The following is a 25,028-nucleotide window of genomic DNA, read 5'->3' on the forward strand; positions in this document are numbered from 1 at the left end:
CTTTACTGAAGCCTCTCGACAAAATCATTCCAATCTTCCACCAACACAGTAACGTTCCTCTGCACTACCGGTGGCCATTCTCGTGGGTCGTGAATTCCCGTTTCTCGTCGTCAATGTAAAGTCCTTACTCTACAGCATGAAACTACACGAGGCACATTCTGGGGACAAGGTCACTCTGTGACCTCAACTCTTTATTCACAGCACTCCACAAGTAATGACCCTGCGTGGGACCTCCCTTTATATACCTGGGAGATCAGGTAAGGAGTGTCTCCCACAAGTTCAACCCTTGTGGTCAAGATGTGCATCTATGTTGTGTGTATACAGTAATACAATGGCGTTACATTGTGGTTACATACATGACAGGGGAATCTAGAACTAGGGGGCATAGTTTCAAAATAAGGGGTCGCCCATTTAGAACTGAGATGAAGGAATTTCTTCTCTCAGAGGGTTGTAAATCTGTGGAATTTTCTGCCCCAGAGAGCTGTGGAGGCTGGCTCATTGAATGCATTAGGCGGAGAGAGACAGATTTTTGAACAATAAGGGAGCGAAGGGTTATGCGGAGCAGGGCAGGAAAGTGGAGCTGAGCCCAAGATCAGATCAGCCACGATCTTATTAAATGACGGAGCAGGCTCGAAGGACCAGGTGGCCTACTCCTGCTCCTATTTCTTATGTTCTTATGTTTCCCTCAGGAGGTGTGGCGAATGTTTGTAGCGGAGGAGCAGCAATGAGGGTACGGACACAAAAGAACCGAGGGCGCAGGGGCAGCCCGGTCAACCCACACTGCGATGTGTGTGCGCACTAGGTCCATGCAGCAGCGCAGGTCTTCAGTCGTCCTGATTAACCCTTGCCACTGGATAAAAGCCGAGCTCTGTCAAGCCCGTGTGGTGGCTGATGTGCAACGGTCACCACACATTAAAAAAATCCACGCACAGGCATCTTCCACCCCCCTCAACTGGAGTTCAGGACTGGAACATCGGGTCCTTCATTGAAACACCTGTGAACTCATGTGGAAGCGAGTCATCCTCGTTCGAGGGACCGCCTGGGATGATGATGACTCTCTGGTCAAGCTGACCACAGACCCATTCTGGTTCAGTCTGCAGAGGGTGGTCCATCTTGCTCCTGGCTCGCATCTCCAACCCATGGGGCCCAATTTTGGCCATGACTTGCATCAATTTTTTTGGAGTAAGTTGTTTTTTCTGGCGTGTTAAAAAAATGCCATTTTCCCCCAAAAAATTTGCTCCAGAGTAAGTCAGTTAGGTACGATTTTTTTTAGTTCAGATTTTTTTTTTCCAAAAGGGGACGTTCCCAGACACTTACTCCAGTTTTGGCCATTCATGCCACTTTGGCCAGCTAAAACTTACTCCAAATCCACTTAGGTCAGCGTTTGTGGCCAGCTCTGAAAAACATTGCGGGCAGTGAAGAAATCGGCGCAGGTCAGTCAGCAAGGAGCTGCACCCAAGCACCAAACATTGCAAATAAAAGTTAAAGTAACTAAATAAAAATAAAAAGCTCAGGTAAACAATTGATTAACAATTACATGTTGTAAATAAATCCTACCTTGGGCTGGGGAAGGCAGCGGGCCGGCCTGTATGGGAGGCCATTCGGCATGGGATAGGGGAGGCCGGCAAAGACACATCGTTTGGGGGGTGGGGAGGGTGGGTGGGGGGGGGGCGGTGTTGGTGGAGGGAGGGAGGGAGGGAGAGGCAAGGCTGGGCTCAACGGCATCTCGGGTAGGGTTCTGACAGCTGGGAGGGCGAGGAGCATGTGCGCAGACTCCACTGCGCATGCAGACAGCTGCCGGCACTGTTTTCAGTGCAGGGCTGTAGCTCCGCTCCCCCACTCCACCATGGACGCGCCAGAACCCGGGACACTCGGCAGAGGGGCCAGGATACCAAGAATGTTTTTTGGCGCCCTTTCCAGTGCCCAAAGTCGGCGCATAAAGGGTCAGTGCGCCAAAAAAACGGGTTGGCCAAAATTGGGCCCGAAGGGAGGGAAGGCCCGCAGTTTTCCTCCCCGTGAAGTTGTCCACGCCGTCACAGCGGCTGGGAAAATCCCTCGGATCTGCTCAGGGTTTCCACCGCACGTCTGGCAAAGTAAAGTCGGGAAAACGGGAACAGATCTGGGAGATTTCCCGGCCAGTGAAGTCGAATGATGTGACTGGACTTCATATTAAAACCAAAAATGGTAAGGGAGCAGAATTGAAACAGCTAAAGTGACAAAACTGCTGAAGAACTCCGGGTTTCCAGCTATATAGTGTCAGCTGTGTCTCGGTGGGTAGCACACTCGCCTCTGAGTCAGAAGGTTGTGGGTTCAAGTCCCACTCCAGAGACTTGAGCACAAAAATCTAGGCTGACACTCCAGTGCAGTGCTGAGGGAGTGCTGCACTGTCGGAGGTGCCGTCTTTCAGATGAGACATTAACCCGAGGCCCCATCTGCACTCTCAGGTGGATGTAAAAGATCCCATGGCACTATTTCGAAGAGCAGGGGAGTTATCCCTGGTGTCCTGGCCAATATTATCCCTCAATCAACATAATAAAACAGATTATCTGGTCATTATCACATCGCTGTTTGTGGGAGCTTGCTGTGTGCAAAATGGCTGCCGCATTTCCCACATTACAACAGGAGTGCTTCATTGGCTGTAAAATGTTTTGAGGCGTCCGGTGGTCGTGAAAGGCGCTATATAAATCCAAGTCTTTCTTTCTATATATCTACATTAACATTATTTCCGCAAAAACTCCCTCTTCGAGATGGGGTCACAGGGGGCAAGAATCTCCGAGGGGAGGCATGGGGGGCAATGGCCTCAACAAAAAAGTTTGGGAACCTGTGGCCTGGATTATGTGCCCAAGCCCTGGAGTGCTGCTTGAATGCACAACCTTCCGACCCAGAGACGAGAGCTGTACCAGAGCCAAGGCCAACACTTCAGACTGGGATTGGCTGGGATCAATTGCAATTGTTGTTTGGTCCGGGACTGGACTAAGGACTGGAGTTTCTACCATCATCATAGGCAGTCCCTCGGAATCAAAGAAGATTTGTTTCCACTCTAAAAATGATTCCTTAGGTGGCTGAACAGTCCAATACGAGAGCCACAGTCTCTGTCACAAGTGGGACAGATAGTCGCTGAGGGAAGGGGTGGGTGGGACTGATTTGCTGCACGCTCTTCCCGCTGACTGCGCTTGATTTCTGCATGCTCTCGGCGATGAGACTCGAGGTGCTCAGCGCCCTCCCGGATGCTCCTCCTCTACTTAGGGCGGTCTTTGGCCAGAGATTCTCAGGTGTCAGTGGGGATGTTGCACTTTATCAGAAAAGCTTTGAGGGTATCCTTGAAACATTTCCTCTGCCCGCCTTTGACTCGTTTGCCGTGAAAGAGTTCCGAGTAGAGTGTTTGCTTTGGGAGTCTCGTGTCTGGCATGCAGACAATGTGGCCTGCCCAGCGGAGCTGATCAAGTGTGGTCAGTGCTTCAACGCTGGGGATGTTGGCCTGGTCAAGGACGCTAATTGTCTGGGATCAATTGCAATCGTTGTATGATCCGGGACTGGACTAGGGTTTGGGGTTTCTACCTTCACACCTACACTGGATGTTATGGGATTTGGTTATCAGGGCTCTTTCCAAGAACAGTGCATCAGTGCACAACAGAAAAAATAAACAGTTAAAAATGAAGTTGAGAAAACAAGTTGACATGTGAAAATGAGATAAAAGCACTCTGGGCAACAATTCAGGAAACACAAACGCTTTCCTGTGCATGTTCCCAGTCGCCCCTGACATACCTAGTGCTATAATTATCATACTTACTAATGACTAAATGGTATTTTCCCACCTGGTTAGGTTTAGGGATCTTGGTCTCCCGCCAGTGTGATTTTACAGACGTGACTTCCAATTTTTGGGGGGTCAGCAGACATGCTCTCTGTGGTTGCGCTTACTCGTAGTTGGAGCACGTTCAAAGTGGCTATTTTCCAAATGCTGAACGTGTTCAAAAAGAGGACCATCCTGCTTCTTGAAGCGGAGCCTCAGTGTTGGCAACAAGTGCATTGATAGGGTGTGACTAGCCCAAGCCAACTCAGAACGGGTAAACGCTATCTGGGGGTACATCTGCACAAATCGTTGAAGGTGGCAGGGCAGATTGAGAAAGTGGTTAAAAAGGCTTACAGGATCCTGGGCTTCATAAATAGAGGTGTAGAGTACAAAAGTGTGGAAATTATGATGCACCTGTATAAAACACTGGTATTCGGCCCCAACTGGAGTATTGTGTCCAATTCTGGGCACCGCACTTTAGGAAGGATGTGAAGGCCTTGGAGAGGGTGCAGAAAAGATTTACGAGAATGATTCCAGGGATGAGGGACTTCAGTTACGTTGATAAATTGGTGAAGCTTCTCCTTGGAGCAGAGAAGGTTAAGAGGAGATTTGAGAGAGGTGTTCAAAATCAAGAGGGGTCTGGACAGAGTCGACAGAGAGAAACTGTTCCCATTGGCGGAAGGGTCGAGAACCAGAGGACACAGATTTAAAGTGATTGACAAAAGAACCAAAGGCCATGTAAGAACAAACATTTTTACGTCGTGAGTGGTTAAGATCTGGAATGCACGGCCTGAAAGGGTGGTGGAGGCAGACTCAATCTTACCTTTCAAAAGGGAGTTGGATAAGTATCTGAAGGAAAAATATTTGCAGAGAATTGGGGAAAGGGCGGGGGGAGTGGGACTCGCTGAGAGCCGGTACGGGCTCGACGGGCCGAATGGCCTTCCGTGCTGTAACCATTCTATAATTCTATGTTTAGCAGCCACTCAATGGGGGCAATTTTAACCCAAGTCGGGTGGACCTCCGCCCAGCCACTGAGTTCAAAGGAGAGTAAAATCGGGATGGGTGTAAATCCAGCAATAACACTGTCAGTTTCCCATCAGGCGAGTCAGGTTAATATTGCCCCCAATGACTCTGGTCATTTTTTTTTTTTACTTAGTATCTTTCTGTCCTCCTAAAATCTTTTCAATCCAAAGGATAGATTGGCGAATGATACTTAGGGGGTTGACTGTGGATGGGCAATGGCAGACATTTAGAGACCGCATGGATGAAGTACAACAATTGTACATTCCTGTCTGGCGTAAAAATAAAAAGGGGAAGGTGGCTCAACCGTGGCTATCTAGGGAAATCAGGGATAGTATTAAAGCCAAGGAAGTGGCATACAAATTGGCCAGAAATAGCAGCGAACCTGGGGACTGGGAGAAATTTAGAACTCAGCAGAGGAGGACAAAGGGTTTGATTAGGACAGGGAAAATGGAGTATGAGAAGAAGCTTGCAGGGAACATTAAGGCGGATTGCAAAAGTTTCTATAGGTATGTAAAGAGAAAAAGGTTGGTGAAGACAAACGTAGGTCCCCTGCAGTCAGAATCAGGGGAAGTCATAACGGGGAGCAAAGAAATGGCGGATCAATTGAACAAGTACTTTGGTTCGGTATTCACTAAGGAGGATACAAACAACCTTCCGGATATAAAAGGGGTCAGAGGGTCTAGTAAGGAAGAGGAACTGAGGGAAATCTTTATTAGTCGGGAAATTGTGTTGGGGAAATTGATGGGATTGAAGGCAGATAAATCCCCAGGGCCTGATGGCCTGCATCCTAGAGTACTTAAGGAGGTGGCCTTGGAAATAGCGGATGCATTGACAGTCATTTTCCAACATTCCATTGACTCTGGATCAGTTCCTATGGAGTGGAGGGTAGCCAATGTAACCCCACTTTTTAAAAAAGGAGGGAGAGAGAAAACAGGGAATTATAGACCGGTCAGCCTGACCTCAGTAGTGGGTAAAATGATGGAATCAATTATTAAGGATGTCATAGCAGTGCATCTGGAAAATGGTGACATGATAGGTCCAAGTCAGCATGGATTTGTGAAAGGGAAATCATGCTTGACAAATCTTCTGGAATTTTTTGAGGATGTTTCCAGTAAAGTGGACAAAGGAGAACCAGTTGATGTGGTATATTTGGACTTTCAGAAGGCTTTCGACAAGGTCCCACACAAGAGATTAATGTGCAAAGTTAAAGCACATGGGATTGGGGGTAGTGTGCTGACGTGGATTGAGAACTGGTTGTCAGACAGGAAGCAAAGAGTAGGAGTAAACGGGTACTTTTCAGAATGGCAGGCAGTGACTAGTGGAGTGCCGCAAGGTTCTGTGCTGGGGCCCCAGCTGTTTACATTGTACATTAATGATTTAGACGAGGGGATTAAATGCAGTATCTCCAAATTTGCGGATGATACTAAGTTGGGTGGCAGTGTGAGCTGCGAGGAGGATGCTATTAGGCTGCAGAGTGACTTGGATAGGTTAGGTGAGTGGGCAAATGCATGGCAGATGAAGTATAATGTGGATAAATGTGAGGTTATCCACTTTGGTGGTAAAAACAGAGAGACAGACTATTATCTGAATGGTGACAGATTAGGAAAAGGGAAGGTGCAACGAGACCTGGGTGTCATGGTACATCAGTCATTGAAGGTTGGCATGCAGGTACAGCAGGCGGTTAAGAAAGCAAATGGCATGTTGGCCTTCATAGCGAGGGGATTTGAATACAGGGGCAGGGAGGTGTTGCTACAGTTGTACAGGGCCTTGGTGAGGCCACACCTGGAGTATTGTGTACAGTTTTGGTCTCCTAACTTGAGGAAGGACATTCTTGCTATTGAGGGAGTGCAGCGAAGGTTCACCAGACTGATTCCCGGGATGGCGGGACTGACCTATCAAGAAAGATTGGATCAATTGGGCTTGTATTCACTGGAGTTCAGAAGAATGAGAGGGGACCTCATAGAAACGTTTAAAATTCTGACGGGTTTAGACAGGTTAGATGCAGAAAGAATGTTCCCAATGTTGGGGAAGTCCATAACCAGGGGTCACAGTCTGAGGATAAGGGGTAAGCCATTTAGGACCGAGATGAGGAGAAACTTCTTCACCCAGAGAGTGGTGAACCTGTGGAATTCTCTACCACAGAAAGTAGTTGAGGCCAATTCACTAAATATATTCAAAAGGGAGTTAGATGAAGTCCTTACTACTCGGGGGATCAAGGGTTATGGCGAGAAAGCAGGAAGTGGGTACTGAAGTTTCATGTTCAGCCATGAACTCATTGAATGGCGGTGCAGGCTAGAAGGGCTGAATGGCCTGCTCCTGCACCTATTTTCTATGTTTCTATGTTTCTAAATTCGGTTGTCTGTCGCAACCTCGTAATGCCTCTGAGATGCGGCAATGGTGGCGGATCGCACTTGCACCCGGACGGCCAGCATCCAGCACCCCGCCGGTACACTCAGTGCTGGTATCGCCGGACGCGGAGCATTACTGCCCGGGAGAGGCGAGCCGGTGTGCAACGCCCCTGGTTGTGACACCGGCTCGATTTTTTGGTTGCTGTCTGACCCTTAGCGCTCCATAGCGCCTCCTGGTGGAACCACCTGTGAAAGCGGGCAGTGTCCGAGCTGTAGCGGCCACTGTGAGGTAAGTAATGCCAACCTCAGCTAAGTGTGATTGTTTAAAAAATATTTTTTTTTTGCCGATTTAAGTTGTGGTGGCGTGAGCTATGTATTGGGAATGTTATTTCCCGCCCCCCCCCCCCTCAGGCCTCTGTTACGGCGCTCTGAGGCCGGCTCTTTAGCTCGGGATTTTCCCTTGCTCAGCCGGCCTAGCGCCCTAAAAGAGGTGTGTAACGCCTCCCGGAGCATCCCGCTCTAAACTCCGGACTGTGCTGGTGAACTTTGCGGCAGCAGACACAAACCATTTACCGCTCCGACCCGGACACCACCCCAACTGAGGCACGACCGAATTTCTCCCCCAAAGACATTTCAAACCCAAACTAATGGTTACATTTTTGATCGACCTCATCTTCTCTCTTACTTTTTCCAATCTTTCTTTATGCCCTTGTCCTTCCTTTTGGTTTCTCAATAAAAAAAAAAAAGTTGGGAGCGGTGTGGGATAGTTGATTGGAGTTATTAATCTGTGATAAACCCATGCCAGGGGTATGAAGGCCCAGGGCATCCCTTTACAGCTTGCAATACTTCCCAGACCTGCTGCTTCTCCCGTTACTTTTCTCCTCTGCGCAGGTACAGAAATGCATCAAATACCCAGAGGAGAGAAAAGCTAAAAGATGTCCTGTGATCGGGACCGACACAGGTGACAACAGATACCATACAAGGAGCCAATGAGCTTCACAGACTTTGATCCCCGTGAGCAACTCTCCCCTTTCCCGCTTTGGGAATTATTCAGAAGTTGCCCCATCCTGTGTTTACCCGGACATTAACCCTCAGAGTGTCAAACATAAAAAAGCAATACTTGGATTTTAAATAGCGCCTCTCACGACCGCCGGACGTCTCAAAGCGTTTTACAGTCAATGAAGTACTTTTGGAGTGTAGTCACTGTTGTAATGTGGGAAACGCGGCAGCCAACTTGTGCACAGCAAGCTCCCACAAACAGCAATGTGATACTGATCAGAAAATCTGTTTTTGTTATGTTTGAGGGATAAATATTGGCCAAGACACCGGGGATAGCTCCCTCGCTCTTCTTCAAAATAGTCCCATGAGATCTTTTACGCCCACCTGAGGGATCAGACAGGGCCTCGGTTTAACGTCTCATCCAAAAGACAGCACTTCTGACAGTGCAGCGCTCCCTCAGCACTGCACTGGAGTGTCAGCCTGGATTTTTGTGTTCAAGTCCCTGGTGTGGGATTTGAATCCACAACCTTCTGACCTAAAGACAAGAGTGCTGCCCACTGAGCTACTGACAAACATACTCATTAAGCAGAGTCCTGACTAGTTTTGATATGCAAAACCCCCACCGCGCCCCCGCAGTTTAAAATTAACCTGGCCTTTAGGTCTTTAGACCGTCAGCCTTTGATTAACTGAAAAACTAGACTTGTGAGGCGAGACAACAGCTAGTCAAGTATTGTTAATGGTGTAACTAGACAGTGGGAACTGTGGAAAGAGAGAGGGGAAATAAACCAATTTAAGCTTGAAAAATAAGGAACAAAGGTTAAAATTAGAACAATAAATTGCATTAAGAAAAAGAAACACAACATAAAATAGAATGGGAATGGGCAACAAAGAAGGAAGGGCTGATGGAGCGAGTGTAAGCATTGTATTTAAAGATGTGTTTCGTTTAATAGTACTATCACTGTAATGAGCCAATTCCTGAGATTTGGAGATGTAGAATCATAGAACGTTTAATGAAATGTGTTTATTATTATGGTCAGTGCACTAGGAAGACGGATTCCCTGGCCCCGTTTTAACTTTAACAAATCAGCACATCCGCAGCCTGCAATGCCCAGCTTGCAGCGAGACGTTCTCTCACTGACCCGTCCCACTGAGGTTAATAATGTCGAGTCGTGTTAGGCAGCTCGACATCTGGAAATCCCAGCCGGTCGGCAGTGCACGCGCCCGTCAGACCCCAACCTCTGCCCCAGAGGCGAGAAAAGGAACAAATCTCTCAACGCTGGAAATCGCAAGTGAAAACAGGAGAGGCTGGAAATACATGCCGGCTCGATCGCAACCCTTCATCCTGGAGGGAGGGCAAGTGACTGGAAAAGGGATATAGACAGGCCCAGTGAGTGGGCAAACATTTGTCAGATGGAGTATAACATGGGAAAATGCGAGGTTCTCCACTTTGGTAGGAAAAATAAAAAAACAAGTTATTATTTAAAAGGGGAGAGATTACGAATTGCTGCAGTGCAGAGGGACCTGGGGAACCTTGTGCATGAAACACAAGAAGTTAGTATGCAGGTACAGCAAGTAATTAGGAAGGCAAATGGAATGTAGGCCTTTATTGCAAGGGGGATAAAGTATAAAAGTAGGGAAATCCTGCTACAACGGTATAGGGTATTGGTGAGACCACACCTGGAGTACTGCGTGCAGTTTTGGTCTCCTTATTTAAGGAGGAATATACTTGCATTGGAGGTTCACTAGGTTGATTCCTGAGATGAAGGGGTTGACATATGAGGATAGGTTGAGCAGGTTAAGGCTATAGTCATTGGCGTTTAGAAAAATGAGAGGTGATCTTATTGAAACATATAAGATTCTGAGGGGTCTTGACAGGGTAGATGCAGAGAAAATTTGTTCTCCTCGTGGAGAAATCTAGAACTAGGGGGCATAGTTTCAGAATAAGGGGCCGCCCATTTAGAATTGAGATAAGGAGAAATTTCTTCTCTCAGAGGGTGGAATTCTCTGCCCCAGAGATCTGTGGAGGCTAGGTCATTGAATGTATTTAAGGCAGAGATAGACAGATTTTTGAGCGATAGGGGAGTGAAGGATTATGGGGAGCGGACAGGGAAGTGGAGCTGAGTCCAGGATCCAATCAGCCATGATCTTATTGAAGGCGGAGCAGGCTCGAAGGGTCAAATGGCCGACTCCTGCTCCTATTTCTTATGTTGTTATGTTCCACTCAAACATCTGCACAAACAACAGTCCTCACTCAATTCAGCCACAGGTTCACAAGGACAATGAGCTGCAGCATCGTCCAACCCTTGCCGTTTTGGTTACTCACTCAGGACCACGAGCTCGTAGTGGAGTTGGTCCTCTCCAACCTCGTTGACAGCTTGGCATGTGTACCTCCCGGCATCGTCGGCCCGTACCCTGGGGATCTGCAGGATATGGCTACCTGTCGAGGGGACAAAGTTCACATTTTAGTTAACTTTATTTGAGAAGCTCTTTTAAATAATATACCATTAATGACAGAAAAAAAAGGAACTATGGGAACGATCTTCTTGCAGAAGCGTTTGGGAGTGGGGGGCAGGGAGGACTCCTGGTGACTCCTCAAGCTTCTGGGGTCTTAGGTTTCACAAGCTAGGCTTTGCCAAGGACAACATGTTGAAGATCAATTATTGTGTGAACATTCCTGACTAATGATTTTTTCCCCTCGCTAAATTCAGAACTTGGCCTAAAAACTCAACTGGCTATCTAAATCAAACTAAGCCTGCGTCTTCTGGTGGTGTTCACACCGACTATCCGTTGTACTCTGCCAGTAGGGGCCCTTCACTGGCCATCCTCACTTCTGATTGCACGTTGTGGGATCCATTCAACAGTCACCTTTTTGAAGGGACGCGGTTTTTATTTAAAACAAAGATCCGAAATTGCCTCCTTTTTAAGAGCAGTTACCATCAAAGGGGTGGAAATGAATCTACGCCCAGTTGGGTCGGACCCTCCAACAATCGGGACGTTGCCCTCGAGATGTTTTGAGGCAGAGAAGGTATCCGCCCCACTCCTGTGCGCACGGCGGTAGTGATGTCATCAGAGCGCGCACCGCCTGGTCACTGCCCAAAAGCGACATTGCCCTCAATTAATGGATCGACTGCCGGTCGATTAACCCGACAGCTTCGCGCAGCGGAAAGCTGCCGGTGGCTGGGCGGCGCATCCGCCTTTAAAGGGGAGGGCGCACCGCCGCAGCCGCCATTTTATTTTAACCCGTGGCCCAACAATGGCGGCCATGGGTTCAGCAGGGCCAACAGGCAGGGCCGCTAACAGGCAGCCCAGCACCCCCCTGGTGGCCCAGTGGGCCTCAAGTAGGCCTCGCAGCATCCTTCTCCCTTAAGTGAAGGGGAAGAATGTTGCTAAGTGGCTGCGATCATCACCGTTGTGCTGACATCATCACTGTTGTGTTGACTTGCTCAACGCGGCGCTGATGACACTGCCTGCCTTCCGCCCCGCTCCCGACTCACTTCCGTCCCTCTACCCGCCCCAAACACCACCCCTCTCCTGACTCACTTCCACCCCTCTACCGCCCCAAACACCACCCCTCTCCTGACTCACTTCCGTCCCTCTACCGCCCCAAACACCACCCCTCTCCTGACTCACTTCCGTCCCTCTACCACCCCAAACACCACCCCTCTCCTGACTCACTTCCGCCCCAAACACCACCCCACTCCTGACTCACTTCCGTCCCTCTACCGCCCCAAACACCACCCCAAACACCACCCCTCTCCTGACTCACTTCCGTCCCTCTACCGCCCCAAACACCACCCCAAACACCACCCCTCTCCTGACTCACTTCCACCCCAAACACCACCCCTCTCCTGACTCACTTCCGTCCCTCTACCGCCCCAAACACCACCCCTCTCCTGACTCACTTCCGTCCCTCTACCACCCCAAACACCACCCCTCTCCTGACTCACTTCCGCCCCAAACACCACCCCACTCCTGACTCACTTCCGCCCCAAACACCACCCCTCTCCTGACTCACTTCCGTCCCTCTACCGCCCCAAACACCACCCCAAACACCACCCCTCTCCTGACTCACTTCCACCCCAAACACCACCCCTCTCCTGACTCACTTCCGTCCCTCTACCGCCCCAAACACCACCCCAAACACCACCCCTCTCCTGACTCACTTCCGTCCCTCTACCGCCCCAAACACCACCCCAAACACCACCCCTCTCCTGACTCACTTCCACCCCAAACACCACCCCTCTCCCGACTCATTTCCACCCCTCTACCGCCCCAAACACCACCCCTCTCCCGACTCACTTCCACCCCTCTACCGCCCCAAGCACCGCCCTGATGATTGTTCAGAAGAAAAGAGGGCAATTTCCCACTATTCCCTACCCCATTGATTGGGGCGGTAATTCACCAAATCATTTTAATTATCCGTCCTTCCCTGCTCAACGGTGCTGACACATGCTGCAGTTATGATGGCACAGGTGGCCAAAACAATCCTTCATCGTGTCTGAGGCGAAACAGTGAGTGGCAGCAGGCTATTCGACCATGGGTGCATCCTATTCGCATCCAACATCCTGCCGTGCACATTCCAGCGGGGAATCACCGCACGGCAATCTGGACCGAGAACTCGGGCTGAGTTTTGCCTCGCTGATGGCAGGGACACCAAGTTCAACTCCAATCCTCCCGCCCCCCAATGCTGCACTCGGGATTAGCTAACTCAGTGCATAATCGAACCTTTGGCCCTGCAGGCCTGACACGCACGTCACGCCATGTGATGTGCCGAGACCGTGATGACTCGTGCAGGTGATGAAGGTAATGCTTTTCCTGTTATTCTCCCACCTTGCAAGAAAGACAATCTCACTTCATAACTCTTCTTTTTAACTCCCATCAATGTTGTGGTTATGATTCGGGATTTTTAAAACCCCATTATTCCTTCAGCACCTGTGTCAGGTTCCCCTTGATCGACACTTGCCCCACGAGAGCCTTAGTTTGCATAGTCCAAAGCTAACGAGTATCCTATTTTGCAGTAACTCTGTGCATTCGAATTCATGTAGGATCCTCACTACATGTCCTGTCAACCCAGAAGGTGGAAAATATCACACTCAAGATCAGACTGATACAAGGGAAAATGTCTGCAAATGAATAATTTACAATACCAAAGACACAGGTTGTACAGCATGAGTAAGAATTTTCAATCTGGAATGACGGTTTAGAGAGTCCCTTATTCTCCCAGCTCCTTCTGTTAAACTCCTGAAATGACGCAGTCCCTTGCCCTAATACATAAGCCACATGCTCACGGAGCACTTATGTATGTGTGGAGCCCAGGAGATCCATGTAGAACTGCAGAAGATACAATGGATCCCTGGCTTTATGCATTCAATTCCTCTAAAGGAGGGAAGTAAACTGAACTTTAATAGTCTTAACAGCTCAATACACAATGAGATGAGCGCTCCAGTCAGTCATATTCCCCACCTGCAGATTCGCTGCCGAAGAGCTCGCCTATTTCACCATGTGACGATAACGCAGCCTCTCTGGGATTAAAATGCAATACGGCAAGGACCAATTGATGTGCGTGGAAGTGTAAGATTAGGATCACAGGTCACACAGATACCCAAAAGGTCTTAGGAGTCATAAGGTGTTTTATTAAGGGAGCGGTAGTTCAAATATAGTCAAACACAACACACAATCAGGATAGACATACAACCATGACAAGTAGCTGGTACTAGCCCCAATTGGTCAGACGGCTGGTGGCAGTTCTTATCTTCACCGTCTGCCCGGAAACACCTTCTAGGTCTTTCTTTTATTCTCTTTCTAGGGATGGGCCTTGTGTAGGATATGGGCAGGACCATTTAACCCATGATATGCTGGGTTCTTTGTATCAACTTTTAGGTGAAACCCCCCTCTTCAAATTTATCCTCCCACGGTTGGAGTCAGACAGGCCATCCTTGGCCTTCAGATGTTTGGAGCTGCCTGTTATCAGTTATTGATGTTCACGCTATTCAAGTCACTTTAGCTATTGTAACAAGGGATGAACCTTCAATTCTAACACCAGTCTGAAGGGACATCTTGGTCTCAAGTTATTTCTTCCAATTCACAACTTCTTACAGAAGCAACTGGGTTCTGTTGGCTGCCCAGGCAGAAGCCAACGTGTCTGAGGAAGCATTTTAGATTTCAGCACAGCAAGCGATATCCATCATTTATATAAAGTTTTATAACAATATATTCTTCAAATTTAATGAGACAAACATTCTATTTAGTCAAACAACATGAAGTTGAACATTTGCCCAACTTTTGTTCCTAGAGTCAGTGTCAAGCACTTGCAGGCCAATGTATAACATCATAGAATGGTTACAGCAGGGAAGACGGCCATTCGGCCCGTTGAACCCGTGCCAACTCTTAGCTAGTCCCACTCACCCCGCCCTTTCCCTGTAGCCCTACAATTTTTTTTCCTTCAGATACTTATCCAACTCCCCTTTGAAAGATAAGATTGAGTCTGCCTCCATCAATCTTTCAGGCAGTGCATTCCAGATCTTAACCACTCACTGCATAAAAAAGGTTTTTCCTTACGTCGCCTTTGGTTCTTTTGCCAATCACCTTAAATCTGTGTCCTCTGGTTCTCGACCCTTCAGCCAATGGGAACAGTTTCTCTGTCCAGACCCCTCATGATTTTGAACACCTTGATCAAATCTCCTCTCAATCTTCTCTGCTCCAAGGAGAACAACCCCAGTTTCTCCAGTCTATCCACGTAACTGAAGTCCCTCATTCCTGGAACCATTCTTGTAAATCTTTTCTGCACCCTCTCTAAGGCCTTCACATCCTTCCTAAAGTGCAGTACCCATAATGGGACACAATACTCCAGTTGGGGCCGAACCAGTGCATCATAATTTCCACACCTTTGTACTCTACATCTCTATTTATGAAGCCCAGGATCCCAAAAGCCTTTTTAACTGCTTTCTCAACCTGCCCTATCCCTTCAATAATTTATGTACATATAAGCCTAGGTCTCTCTGTTCAGGCATCCCCTTTAGGATTGTACCCTTTAGTTTATATGTCCTCTTCTCATTCTTTCCAGCAAAATGCATCATCTCACACATCTATATGGGTTGGGTAGAGAATAAAGCCCACTCTGCTCACCCCAACAATATGCCTTAACCCTAATTTCAGAAGAGCGCCCCTTACTGCATCAGTGTGTCACTGACCACACCACCTGTCGCTGTGCGTTCCCCGATTGAAAGGCAAGGTGAGATGTTCCCATTGGCTCTCCCGGAGCTACCAGGAAATTACTGTGAAATTCCCATCCATTTTGTGCAGGAGGTACACACTATTTCCCAACAAGCACAGGGGAACCACTGGAGCAGAAAATCTTCCCTTTAGTATCAAACTCCTGTGGTGTTTAGCCACTCCCACTAGGAATTTCACTGAAAGTTTCCTTTTTGGCTTCTTGCACCAGTAGAAAGAGGAGGGATTTATTCGATCAACCCGAGCTAAATTTCAAACAAGCTCCCAGTTGTGAAGGGACAGTGCTCTAACTCTTAACCTCTAGCTCTACTAAAATTATGTACCAGACCATAGCTTCTTAAAGGGACTTTGCCACCCTCCTAAAGCGCTTGCGAACATCTGGGGCAATGGTTACACCTCGAACACACAGTAACAACTATGTAATTTACATACAAAATGGAATTGAACTGTAATGCAAAATAGCATGTGGCTCTTTCACTCTGTACAATGGAGACAAGTGTAAGAAATCGCAAATTGGAAGAAATTGTGAATTGTAAAGAAATAGCAGTCTTGTAATAAAATATGCTTTTTCCTAGCTCAGCAGTTTGCCCGAGTTGACAACACAGAACAACTCTAATCATGTCAGGTAAAGATTTTCCACAGAGAGCTCGTTTACAAGAGCATAACGTGGAAACAGGCCTTCATAAGAGGTCAGGTAAGGATAAACAAAGTGTCCAAGAGATGGTAACCAGAGGTCCAAACAAGAGACAAGCAAAGGAATTATCTCAGGGGACAGGGGAGGGTTTTCATCAGAAAGTTGTGACAAAGAACTCGACATGTCATTGGGCACCCTTGTTTTGGGAAGAGCCCTTACAGGTTAGATAGTCCATCTTCTACCCCAGACCCACCCCTAAAAATAGAATGAGAGATATCTGAAGAGCTTTTAGCACAGACGGTGGAGGGAAGAGCTGTTCGCACACGCCAGCCATCTGTCCGATTGGGACGAGTACCAGCTCTTTGTCACGGTCGTATGTCTACTATGTCTATCCTGATTTTGTGTTGTATTTGATTATATTTGAACTATCGCTCCTTAATAAAACGACCTGACTCCTGACCCTTTTGGGTAATCTGTGCGTGACCTGTGATCCAAATCTTACACAATCTGCCCAAGTGCACAAATGAACATCACTAAAAGAGGCCTGGAACCTACCTGGTAGAACCAGGACATCGTCTGTGGCAGGGAGAGCTTTACCATCCTTGTACCAGGAGAGCTGGGGTGGTGGAATGGCATTAGTCTCGCAGTACAGAGAAACTGGGCTATTCACAGTCACTTCCCGATGCTCCACGATCTCCTCGACTTCGTCCTCCCGGGATATCACCTCCCAGGCAGCGTTCACACCATACAGCTTATGGAAGATTGGAGGCACTGCAGTATGTGGCCGGAGGGAAAAGGATCATAACATAATCAATCTGAAGTATCGTATACAGTTCCGTGCACTTAATCAAAAGAATAAGAAAGTCTTGTATTTATATAGCACCTTACACAACCTCAGGACATCCCAAAGTGCTTTACAGCCAATGAAGTAGCCACTGTTGTAATGTAGGAAATGCAGCAGCCAATTTATGCACAGCAAGCTCCCACAAACAGCAAAGTGACAATGACCAGATATTCTGTTTTTGTGATGTTGATTGAGGAACAAATATTGGCCAGGACACCAGGGATAACTCCCCTGCTCTTCTTCAAAATAGTGCCATGGGATCTTTCCCATCTACTTGAGAGAGCAGATTGGGCCTCAGTTTAATGTCTCATCCCAAAGACATTGCAGCATTCCCTCAGCACTGCATTGGAATGTCAGTCTAGATTTTTGCCCTCAAGTCTCTGGAGTGGGACTTGAACCCACAACCTCCTGACTCAGAGGTGAATGTGATAGTACAGAGCCACCACTGATAACAGAATACCACTATCCTTGAGAGGGTATGGGGATGAACAGGTATGATGATCTAAGTGTTGCAGAAAGCTTAAGGAAGTTGGCCCAGTGTTCTTGAGGAAGAGGTGATTTTCAGGTGATACTTAAAGTCTTCCAACTTCATGTAGGGGATTGGCAAAACTGATCTTGGCAAATTGTTCAAACGTAAATTAAAAGTTAGGATTAAGAAGGAAAGTCAGATCATCCAAAGGGCAATTTGCTCGTGGGATCAATGGCCAGGGAAACTGCAGACTCCGAGCGTTTAATGGGTTCAAGAGGCAACTAGATGCGTCTCTGGAAAGAGAAATGATTGAGCTTTATGGCAAGAAGACCGATGGGTGGGATTGAGAGCAATCAAAAAATAACTGACTTGTTGGGCCAAATGGCCTTTTCCAGTTTCCAAAGATTCCTGTCGGGCAGCAGTGGCTCTCGGTTCTACACCCTCCCCGAACAGCAACATTGCTGAGATTGGGAACACGCAGCTTTGGTGATTTGAGATGCAAAACACACTTGCCAGACAGCAGTGTCCCATCCCATGGTTCAGATGCAATGGGAAACCTGCTTGAGCAGTGTTCCCATAGTTTATGGCATGTTCGGAATTCCTGCGATGCATTACTTATTTGCAACACAGTCCAAGCCACATGGCTTCCTATATCAAATCTGAAACTATACACAAGGGTACAGGCGAACTGCGACTGTGCGTCAGGGTACAGGCACACTGGGACTGTGCGACAGGGTACAGGCGCACTGGGACCGCGCGACAGGATACAGGCGCACTGGGACCGCGCGACAGGATACAGGCGCACTGGGATCGCGCGACAGGGTACAGGCGCACTGGGACCGCGCGGCCAGGGTACAGGCAAACTGCGACTGTGCGACCAGGGTACAGGCGAACCGCGACAGGGTATAGGCGAGCCGCGACTGTGTGACGGGGTACAGGCGCACTGGGACCGCGTGACCAAGGTACAGGCAAACTGGGACCGCACGACAGGGTACAGGCGCACTGGGACTGTACTGAGGAGAAGCAGTCAATTGGCACAGCACACACGACTCAAAGGAAACCGGACAGTATTCACACTAGTGGCTTTCATTAACATGATTACTGACCTTGAATGTTGACATGAAAATCCTTCTCGTCCTCCCCTGCAACGTTTGTGGCCACGCAGGTGTACCGCCCCGTGTCCGACACCCTTGTGTGTTTGATTTGGAGAACGTGCCCGTCATCAAGAATCTGGAGGTGCTCAGTTCCTGCCAACAGCTGGAAGAAGACGGATTGGGTACAGTTTAATGGCTATGAAGTGACCTCTGGATCTCTGTGACCCTATTACCTTCCTCTGCATGGCTGGATCTCTTGGTGTAGGGAGGCCCAGTGAAAGGCAACATGTACTGGGATAGGGCTTTACAGCAGTGTGGCCCGAGATCTCAGAGCAAAGGTCTCTCGGAGTCCGGCTCAGATCGGTGAGTTCACCTTCTGCCTACCTTCATACAGTAGATGCTAACATGTGCATGTGCTTGGAAGGTCTACAGGGGACGGGGAATGGATATAGTTAGAATCATAGAAATTTACAGCACAGAAGGAGGTCATTCGGCCCATCGTGTCCATGCCGGCCGACAAACAGCTATCCAGCCTAATCCCACCCTCCAGCTCTTGGTCCATAACCTTGTAGGTTACGGCACTTCAAGTGCACATCCAAGCACTTTCCAAATGCTATGAGGGATTCTGCCTCTACCACCCTTTCAGGCAGTGAGTTCCAGACCTCACCACCCTCTGGGTGAAAACATTTCTCCTCAAATCCCCTCTAAACCTCCTACCAATTACTTGCCCCCTGGTTGTTGACCCCGTCTGCCAAGGAAAATAGATCCTCCCTATCCACCCTATATAGGCCTCTCATAATTTTATACACCTCAACCAGGTCTCCCTTCCTGGACAACTGCAGCAACGTCTGCCAAACCCATAGAACCCGTGGAACCACGCGGAAACGGCTAAAAGCGGTCATTTTTCCAAGTTCCTGTCGATGTTTCAGCAAGAGAACCTGAGAACCTCGTGGAATTATTTGGTTTTGGATGAGAGGGACTGGTGTCCAAATCTGCAGACACTAAAATAAGAGGCAAACTGATTAATTCTGAGGCCCAAAGCAAGCTGCAAGGGGATATTGATAAAGTGGTGGAAATGGGAAAAACAAGTGGTGAATGTCAGTCCATGCGAAGGGGTACAATTTGGTTTGAAAATGTAATATTTAAGGAAGAATGAGCTGGCATTTATATAGCGCTTTTCACAACCTCAGGACGTCTCAAAGCGCTTCACATCCAATGAAGTACTTCTGAAATGCGATCACTGTACATACTTAGAATGTGGAGGGGGAGTGGGGGGGGGGGAGCAGGGTGATAGGAGACAGCAGAGAGATTTGAAGGTACACTTTCACAAGACATTAAAAGTAACACATCCAGTGGATAAGGCCATAAAAGAAGCTACTTGAGTACTGTGTTTTTCGGCAAGAGGGAGAGGAGGAGAGGGGGCAGTAATTTTTGAGAGGCGGGAAACTTTCAGACATGGAAAGTCTCCGCCCTCTCGGAAAATTCCCTTTAACGCTCACGGAGGGAAGTGGAGAGCTGCATCAAGAGCTCCATTTCCTTCTTTGGGCACAAGTCAGCAGCACTGCACACTGGGCCCCACAGTGCTCGAGCAAAGAGCTGGGCTGAGCGATCGCGGGCAGGACCCCACAAAGTAAGTGGAGGAACACCGCGAAAATCAAAGGAAATTGTTTTGTTTTTTAAATTTACCTCGGCCACCTCACCTTTAATTATCGCCCCGGTAATGGCCGGACTCCTGATCCGTGTCTCCTGCGGCTGCCGGTGTTTTCGCTCGGCGCTGCCGCAGGGGCCGGAAGTCTATCTCGGGGCCGGGACACTAACGGGGCGATGCGCTTGGCGATGACGTCACGATCTGGCAATGACCCCAGCTATTTACAATATACATCAATGATTTGGATGAAGGAATTGAGTGTAATATCTCCAAGTTTGCGGATGACACTAAGCTGGGTGGCGGTGTGAGCTGTGAGGGGACGCCAAGAGGCTGCAGGGTTTGGACAGGTTAGGTGAGTGGGCAAATGCATGGCAGATGCAGTATAATGTGGATAAGTGTGAGGTTATCCACTTTGGCAAAAGCATGAAGGCAGAATATTATCTGAATGGTGGCAGATTAGGAAAAGGGGAGGTGCAACGAGACCTGGGTGTCATGGTACATCAGTCATTGAAAGTTGGCATGCAGGTACAGCAGGCGGTGAAAAAGGCAAATGGCATGTTGGCCTTCATAGCGAGGGGATTTGAGTATAGGAGCAGGGAGGTCTTACTGCAGCTGTACAGGACCTTGGTAAGGCCACAAATGGAATATTGTGTTCAGTTTTGGTCTCCTAATCTGAGGAAGGATGTTCTTGCTATTGTGGGAGTGAAGCGAAGGTTCACCAGACTGATTCCCAGGATGGCAGGACTGACATGTGAGGAGAGACTGGATCAACTGGGCCTGTATTCACTGGAGTTTAGAAGTATGAGAGGGGATCTCATAGAAACATTTAAAATTCTGGCGGGACTAGACAGGTTAGAGGCAGGAAGAATGTTCCCGATGTTGGGGTAGTCCAGAACCAGGGGTCACAGTCTAAGGATAAGGGGCAAGTCATTTAGGACCGAGATGAGGAGAAACTTCTTCACTCAGAGAGTTGTTAACCTGTGGAATTCTCTTCCGCAGAGAGTTGTTGATGCCGGTTCGTTAGATATATTCAAGAGGGAGTTAGATATTGCCCTTACGGCTATAGGGATCAAGGGGTATGGAGAGAAAGCAGGAAAGGGGTACTGAGGGAATGATCAGCCATGATCTTATTGAATGGTGGTGCAGGCTTGAAGGGCCGAATGGCCCACTCCTGCACCTATTTTCTATGTTTCTATGTTTCTATGATCTCCGGGCGCAGGTGATCGGGGCACAATGGCTTAACGCCGCCGCTAAACTCGCGCTCAATATGGTGGGAGTTGATGTTGGTGCCGCACAGGTTTCCAGGCCTTGGAGTATAAAGTCGAGATGTGACGGTGAATCTATACAAACCTCAGTAAGACCACAATTGGAGGAGAAGTGTGTGCCGTTACAGGCTCCACACTGGAGGAGGGATCTTGAGAAAATAGCAAGGGTCCTGTGCAGATTGACTCAGATCCCACCTGGCATCAAGAACTAAAAATACAACCAAAGACTTGAAAATGTGCTGCTGTTTTCATTAGGAGATTAAGCAGCGATTTGAGCGAGGTGTTTAAAATTATGAAGAGAAGGGATAGAGCAGATAGAAACAGACTGTTTCCAATGGTTGAGCGCTTGAGAACAAGGGGACATAAATATAAGATTAACTGTGAGAAAATCTGGACAGAAAGGAGAGGAAGCTTGTATACACAGGGTTGTGAGAGTGTGGAATACATGGTGGGAGTTAGAGGTGGAAGCAGAGTTATGCAAACATTTAAGAATGGGTTGGACAGGTGGTTGAAGGAGAGAGGAATGGATGGATATGGGAACAAGGTGGGCACATGGGATTGGCACTATTGTTCACGTGAAGGATAAGCACCAACACGTACTGTCGGATTCTCTGTGCTGTAATTTCTATGTGGTTCTTGTGATATATTCTTACAAAATCACTAACAAACACTCTCTACAAGATGGCTCCAATACAGAAAACCTGTTGTCACATAACCCTTTTATTGTATTTACATCAGTAGTTGCAGTACCACAGTAGTCCACTAGGTGGAGCAGTAATGCACTAGGGGGAGCTCTATTACAGTTCTATGGACATGTTCTATTCCCATATCTACCTGGAAGGAAGACTAGTTGTACTTGCGATGTCTTGTACGTTTTAACACTTCTGCATATAAAAGGTAAGGCTCAAATTTAACAATGAAAGAAAAAGACTTGGATTTATATAGCGCCTTTCACAACCACCAGATGTCTCAAAGCACTTGACAGCCATTGTATATTTGGAGTGTAGTCACTGTTGTAATGTGGGAAACATGGCAGCCAATTTGCATAAACACACTCCCACAAACAGCTATGTGATAATGACCAGATGTTCTGCTTTTTAGTATGTTGATTGAAGGATAAATATTGGCCAGGACAGCAGGGATAACTCTCCTGCTCTTCTTTGAAATAGTGTCACTGGATCTTTCATGTCCACGGCACTGGAGTGTCAGCCTAGATTTATGTGTTCAAATACCTGAGTGGGCCTTGAACCCACAACTTTCCTGACTCAGAGGCATGTGTGCTACCCACTGAGCCACAGCCGATACATAAGGAAGCTGAATACTAAATGGATACGCTTTTTCCAATTATGGTCACTCATTAATATTACCTGGCCATCCTTATACCAGCGGAGAGCGGGAGCCGGAGCCGCCCATGATTCACATGTCAGCGTCAGTGCGGTGTTCACCTTGGTCTTCACCTGAGTCACACGGAAGCCACCCGCTGTCTGATCGTCCTTTACAATCAGCGGAGGAACTGATGAGAAAGAATTCAAAGGAAAGTTACCTGTCTTGTTGAGCGTTACAGGTGTAATAAGATTTTTTTTTGGATTATCTGGCTGTTCTTGGCTCATTAAATTCCCATTCTAAGGTATGTCTAAGGGTTGCAAACTCTCTGGGATGGTCCTGGGAATCTCCAAGAACTAACCTCCAGGGCACTGCCACAAGGAACCCAGGAGATAAATCACAGGGCCAATAAAACATTGGTCTCATCGCTGAGAGCATGCAGAAATCAAGCGCAGGCAGCGGAAAGAGCATGCAGCAAACCAGTCCCACCCACCCTTTCCCTCAACGACTATCTGTCCCACCTGTGACCGGGACTGTGGCTCTCGTATTGGACTGTTCAGCCACCTAAGGATCATTTTAAGAGTGGAAGCAAGCCTTCCTCGATTCCGAGGGACTGCCTATGATGATGGGGGGAAATTGCGGTCGGAGGCCTCATTCGGACGAATGCTTCCGACCGAAAAACTTTTACAAAAATACCTGGTGGTCCCGGAGGAATGCAGGATTGCGGTCGGGGGCCTCCATTCGCTGTGCCTGTCCTCCAGGTACATATTCGTGGGCCTGGACCACCAATCACTATGGAGTATTCTCACTGATATTGGGGCTGGAATTGTGATCGGAGGCTTCCTGCGGGCAATTGCCTCCGACCTGAAACATTTCTACGAATTTACCTGGTGGTCCGGGAGGAGCCTACGATTCCAGTGGGAAGGCACTCTCTTCCCGCGCTGCGAAGCGCGCTCCCGTCCTCCTGGTTCCCACGCAGAAGGTGTAGTCACATGTGACTGCTCAGCCAATCAGAAACTGTATTCCACAGTTTTCCCATTAATAGCAATGAGAACTCTGTATCTACGAGTTCTCATTGCTATTAATGAGAAAAAAAGCCCAAACACACTAAACACATAATAAAAAATAAAAAAAACAGAACTTAATATAATTAAAATTAAAGTTAATAAATATCTTACAGAAAAAAAATTCCAAGTTTCAAAAGTTTTTTTAATTATGGTTAAAAATAAATGTAACGTAGAGGGCAGGGTTTTTTAAAAAATAAAATATGTTGTTTTTTTAAACACTTACACCTGTAAAAGTAGGCTATGCGCCTTTTATCAGGCGCAAAAATTTTGAGGACATTTGCTGGGCAAGATATGGGTAAATCCCGCAATCTTGCCCAAGCAAATGTCCTCGCTCCCGAGATATGGAGGATCTGTCAGGCTCCAGCTTGACAGATCGCAAAAGCCGGTTTTCAGCGTGTACGCATTGTGTGCTGAAAACCGGCTTTTCCGATGTCTTCCCGGGTCCGTAGACACCTCGTACGGACCCGGAGAGGCCGGGATTTCCAGGCCAATAATGGGAACTCTGTTTGTATCAGCTCTCATTTCTATCAATGAGACTGTCCCCCTAAAATAAGAAACATAGTACAATAAATTTAAAAACTCACATATTTAAAATTAATTGAAATTGAATGTAATTAAATGTTTTAGAATTTAAAAAAAATCTATTTTAATAGGGTTAAAAATAAACTTACCTTAATGGATAGGGTTTTTAATATAAAAATTAGCGATTACATTTAATTTTTCTATGTTTTAAAACTCTTACGCTGGTAAAAGTAAGCTTTTACCAGGCGTAAGAGTTTGAAAGACATTCGTTGGGCAAATAGTCCAACCTCTGCCGCGCGGATGTCCTTCCTGCGGGGATGCGTAGAATCTGTCTAAAGAAATTTTGACGGATCGGAAAAGCTGGTTCTTGGTGCATGCGCACTGCGCCCCAAGAACCGGCTGTTGTGAGGCCTCTTCAGGTGCATGCGCCCATCGTACGCACCCAGAGAGGTCGCGATGTTCGGCCCATTCATTGTTTTCTTGGAACATTTTTGTTTTTTTACATAAAAATATTCGACTTGGGGGGGGGCAAAAGGAAGCTGACTGACAGTGACAATACATCCTGTTGTTTACTGGCGAGTCTATTTCCAATTGCCGTAGGAAGGTGGAGAGGCATGAGAATGGATATGGCAGGAGTGTGGGGACAGGGCCTTTGGAGGCAGGAGGGCATGTGGTGAAAGCCCCAGGGATACGACCAACCCTTGGTCTAAGCCAAGTGTATGTCCGCAGCAACAGCGCGAACAACCAGGCCAAAGATTCCCAGCCGCTCTTT

General features: G+C 47.7%; 1 protein-coding gene across 1 annotated transcript in view; it reads right to left on the minus strand.

Moving 5' to 3' along the window:
- The window catches only part of LOC139233090 (hemicentin-1-like), a 530,358-nt gene that overhangs the window by 202,328 nt on the left and 303,002 nt on the right, over window positions 1–25,028 (minus strand). The window contains exons 52-55 of the mRNA XM_070863608.1: window positions 22,712–22,857; window positions 18,444–18,594; window positions 16,576–16,795; window positions 10,484–10,593 (exon numbers count right to left, since the gene is read on the minus strand). Coding sequence (XP_070719709.1) covers window positions 10,484–10,593; window positions 16,576–16,795; window positions 18,444–18,594; window positions 22,712–22,857 — 627 coding nt within the window. The remainder of the gene's footprint in view (window positions 1–10,483; window positions 10,594–16,575; window positions 16,796–18,443; window positions 18,595–22,711; window positions 22,858–25,028) is intronic.

This window comes from Pristiophorus japonicus, chromosome 20 (genome assembly GCF_044704955.1).
Source record: "Pristiophorus japonicus isolate sPriJap1 chromosome 20, sPriJap1.hap1, whole genome shotgun sequence".
Taxonomy (NCBI): domain Eukaryota; kingdom Metazoa; phylum Chordata; class Chondrichthyes; family Pristiophoridae; genus Pristiophorus; species Pristiophorus japonicus.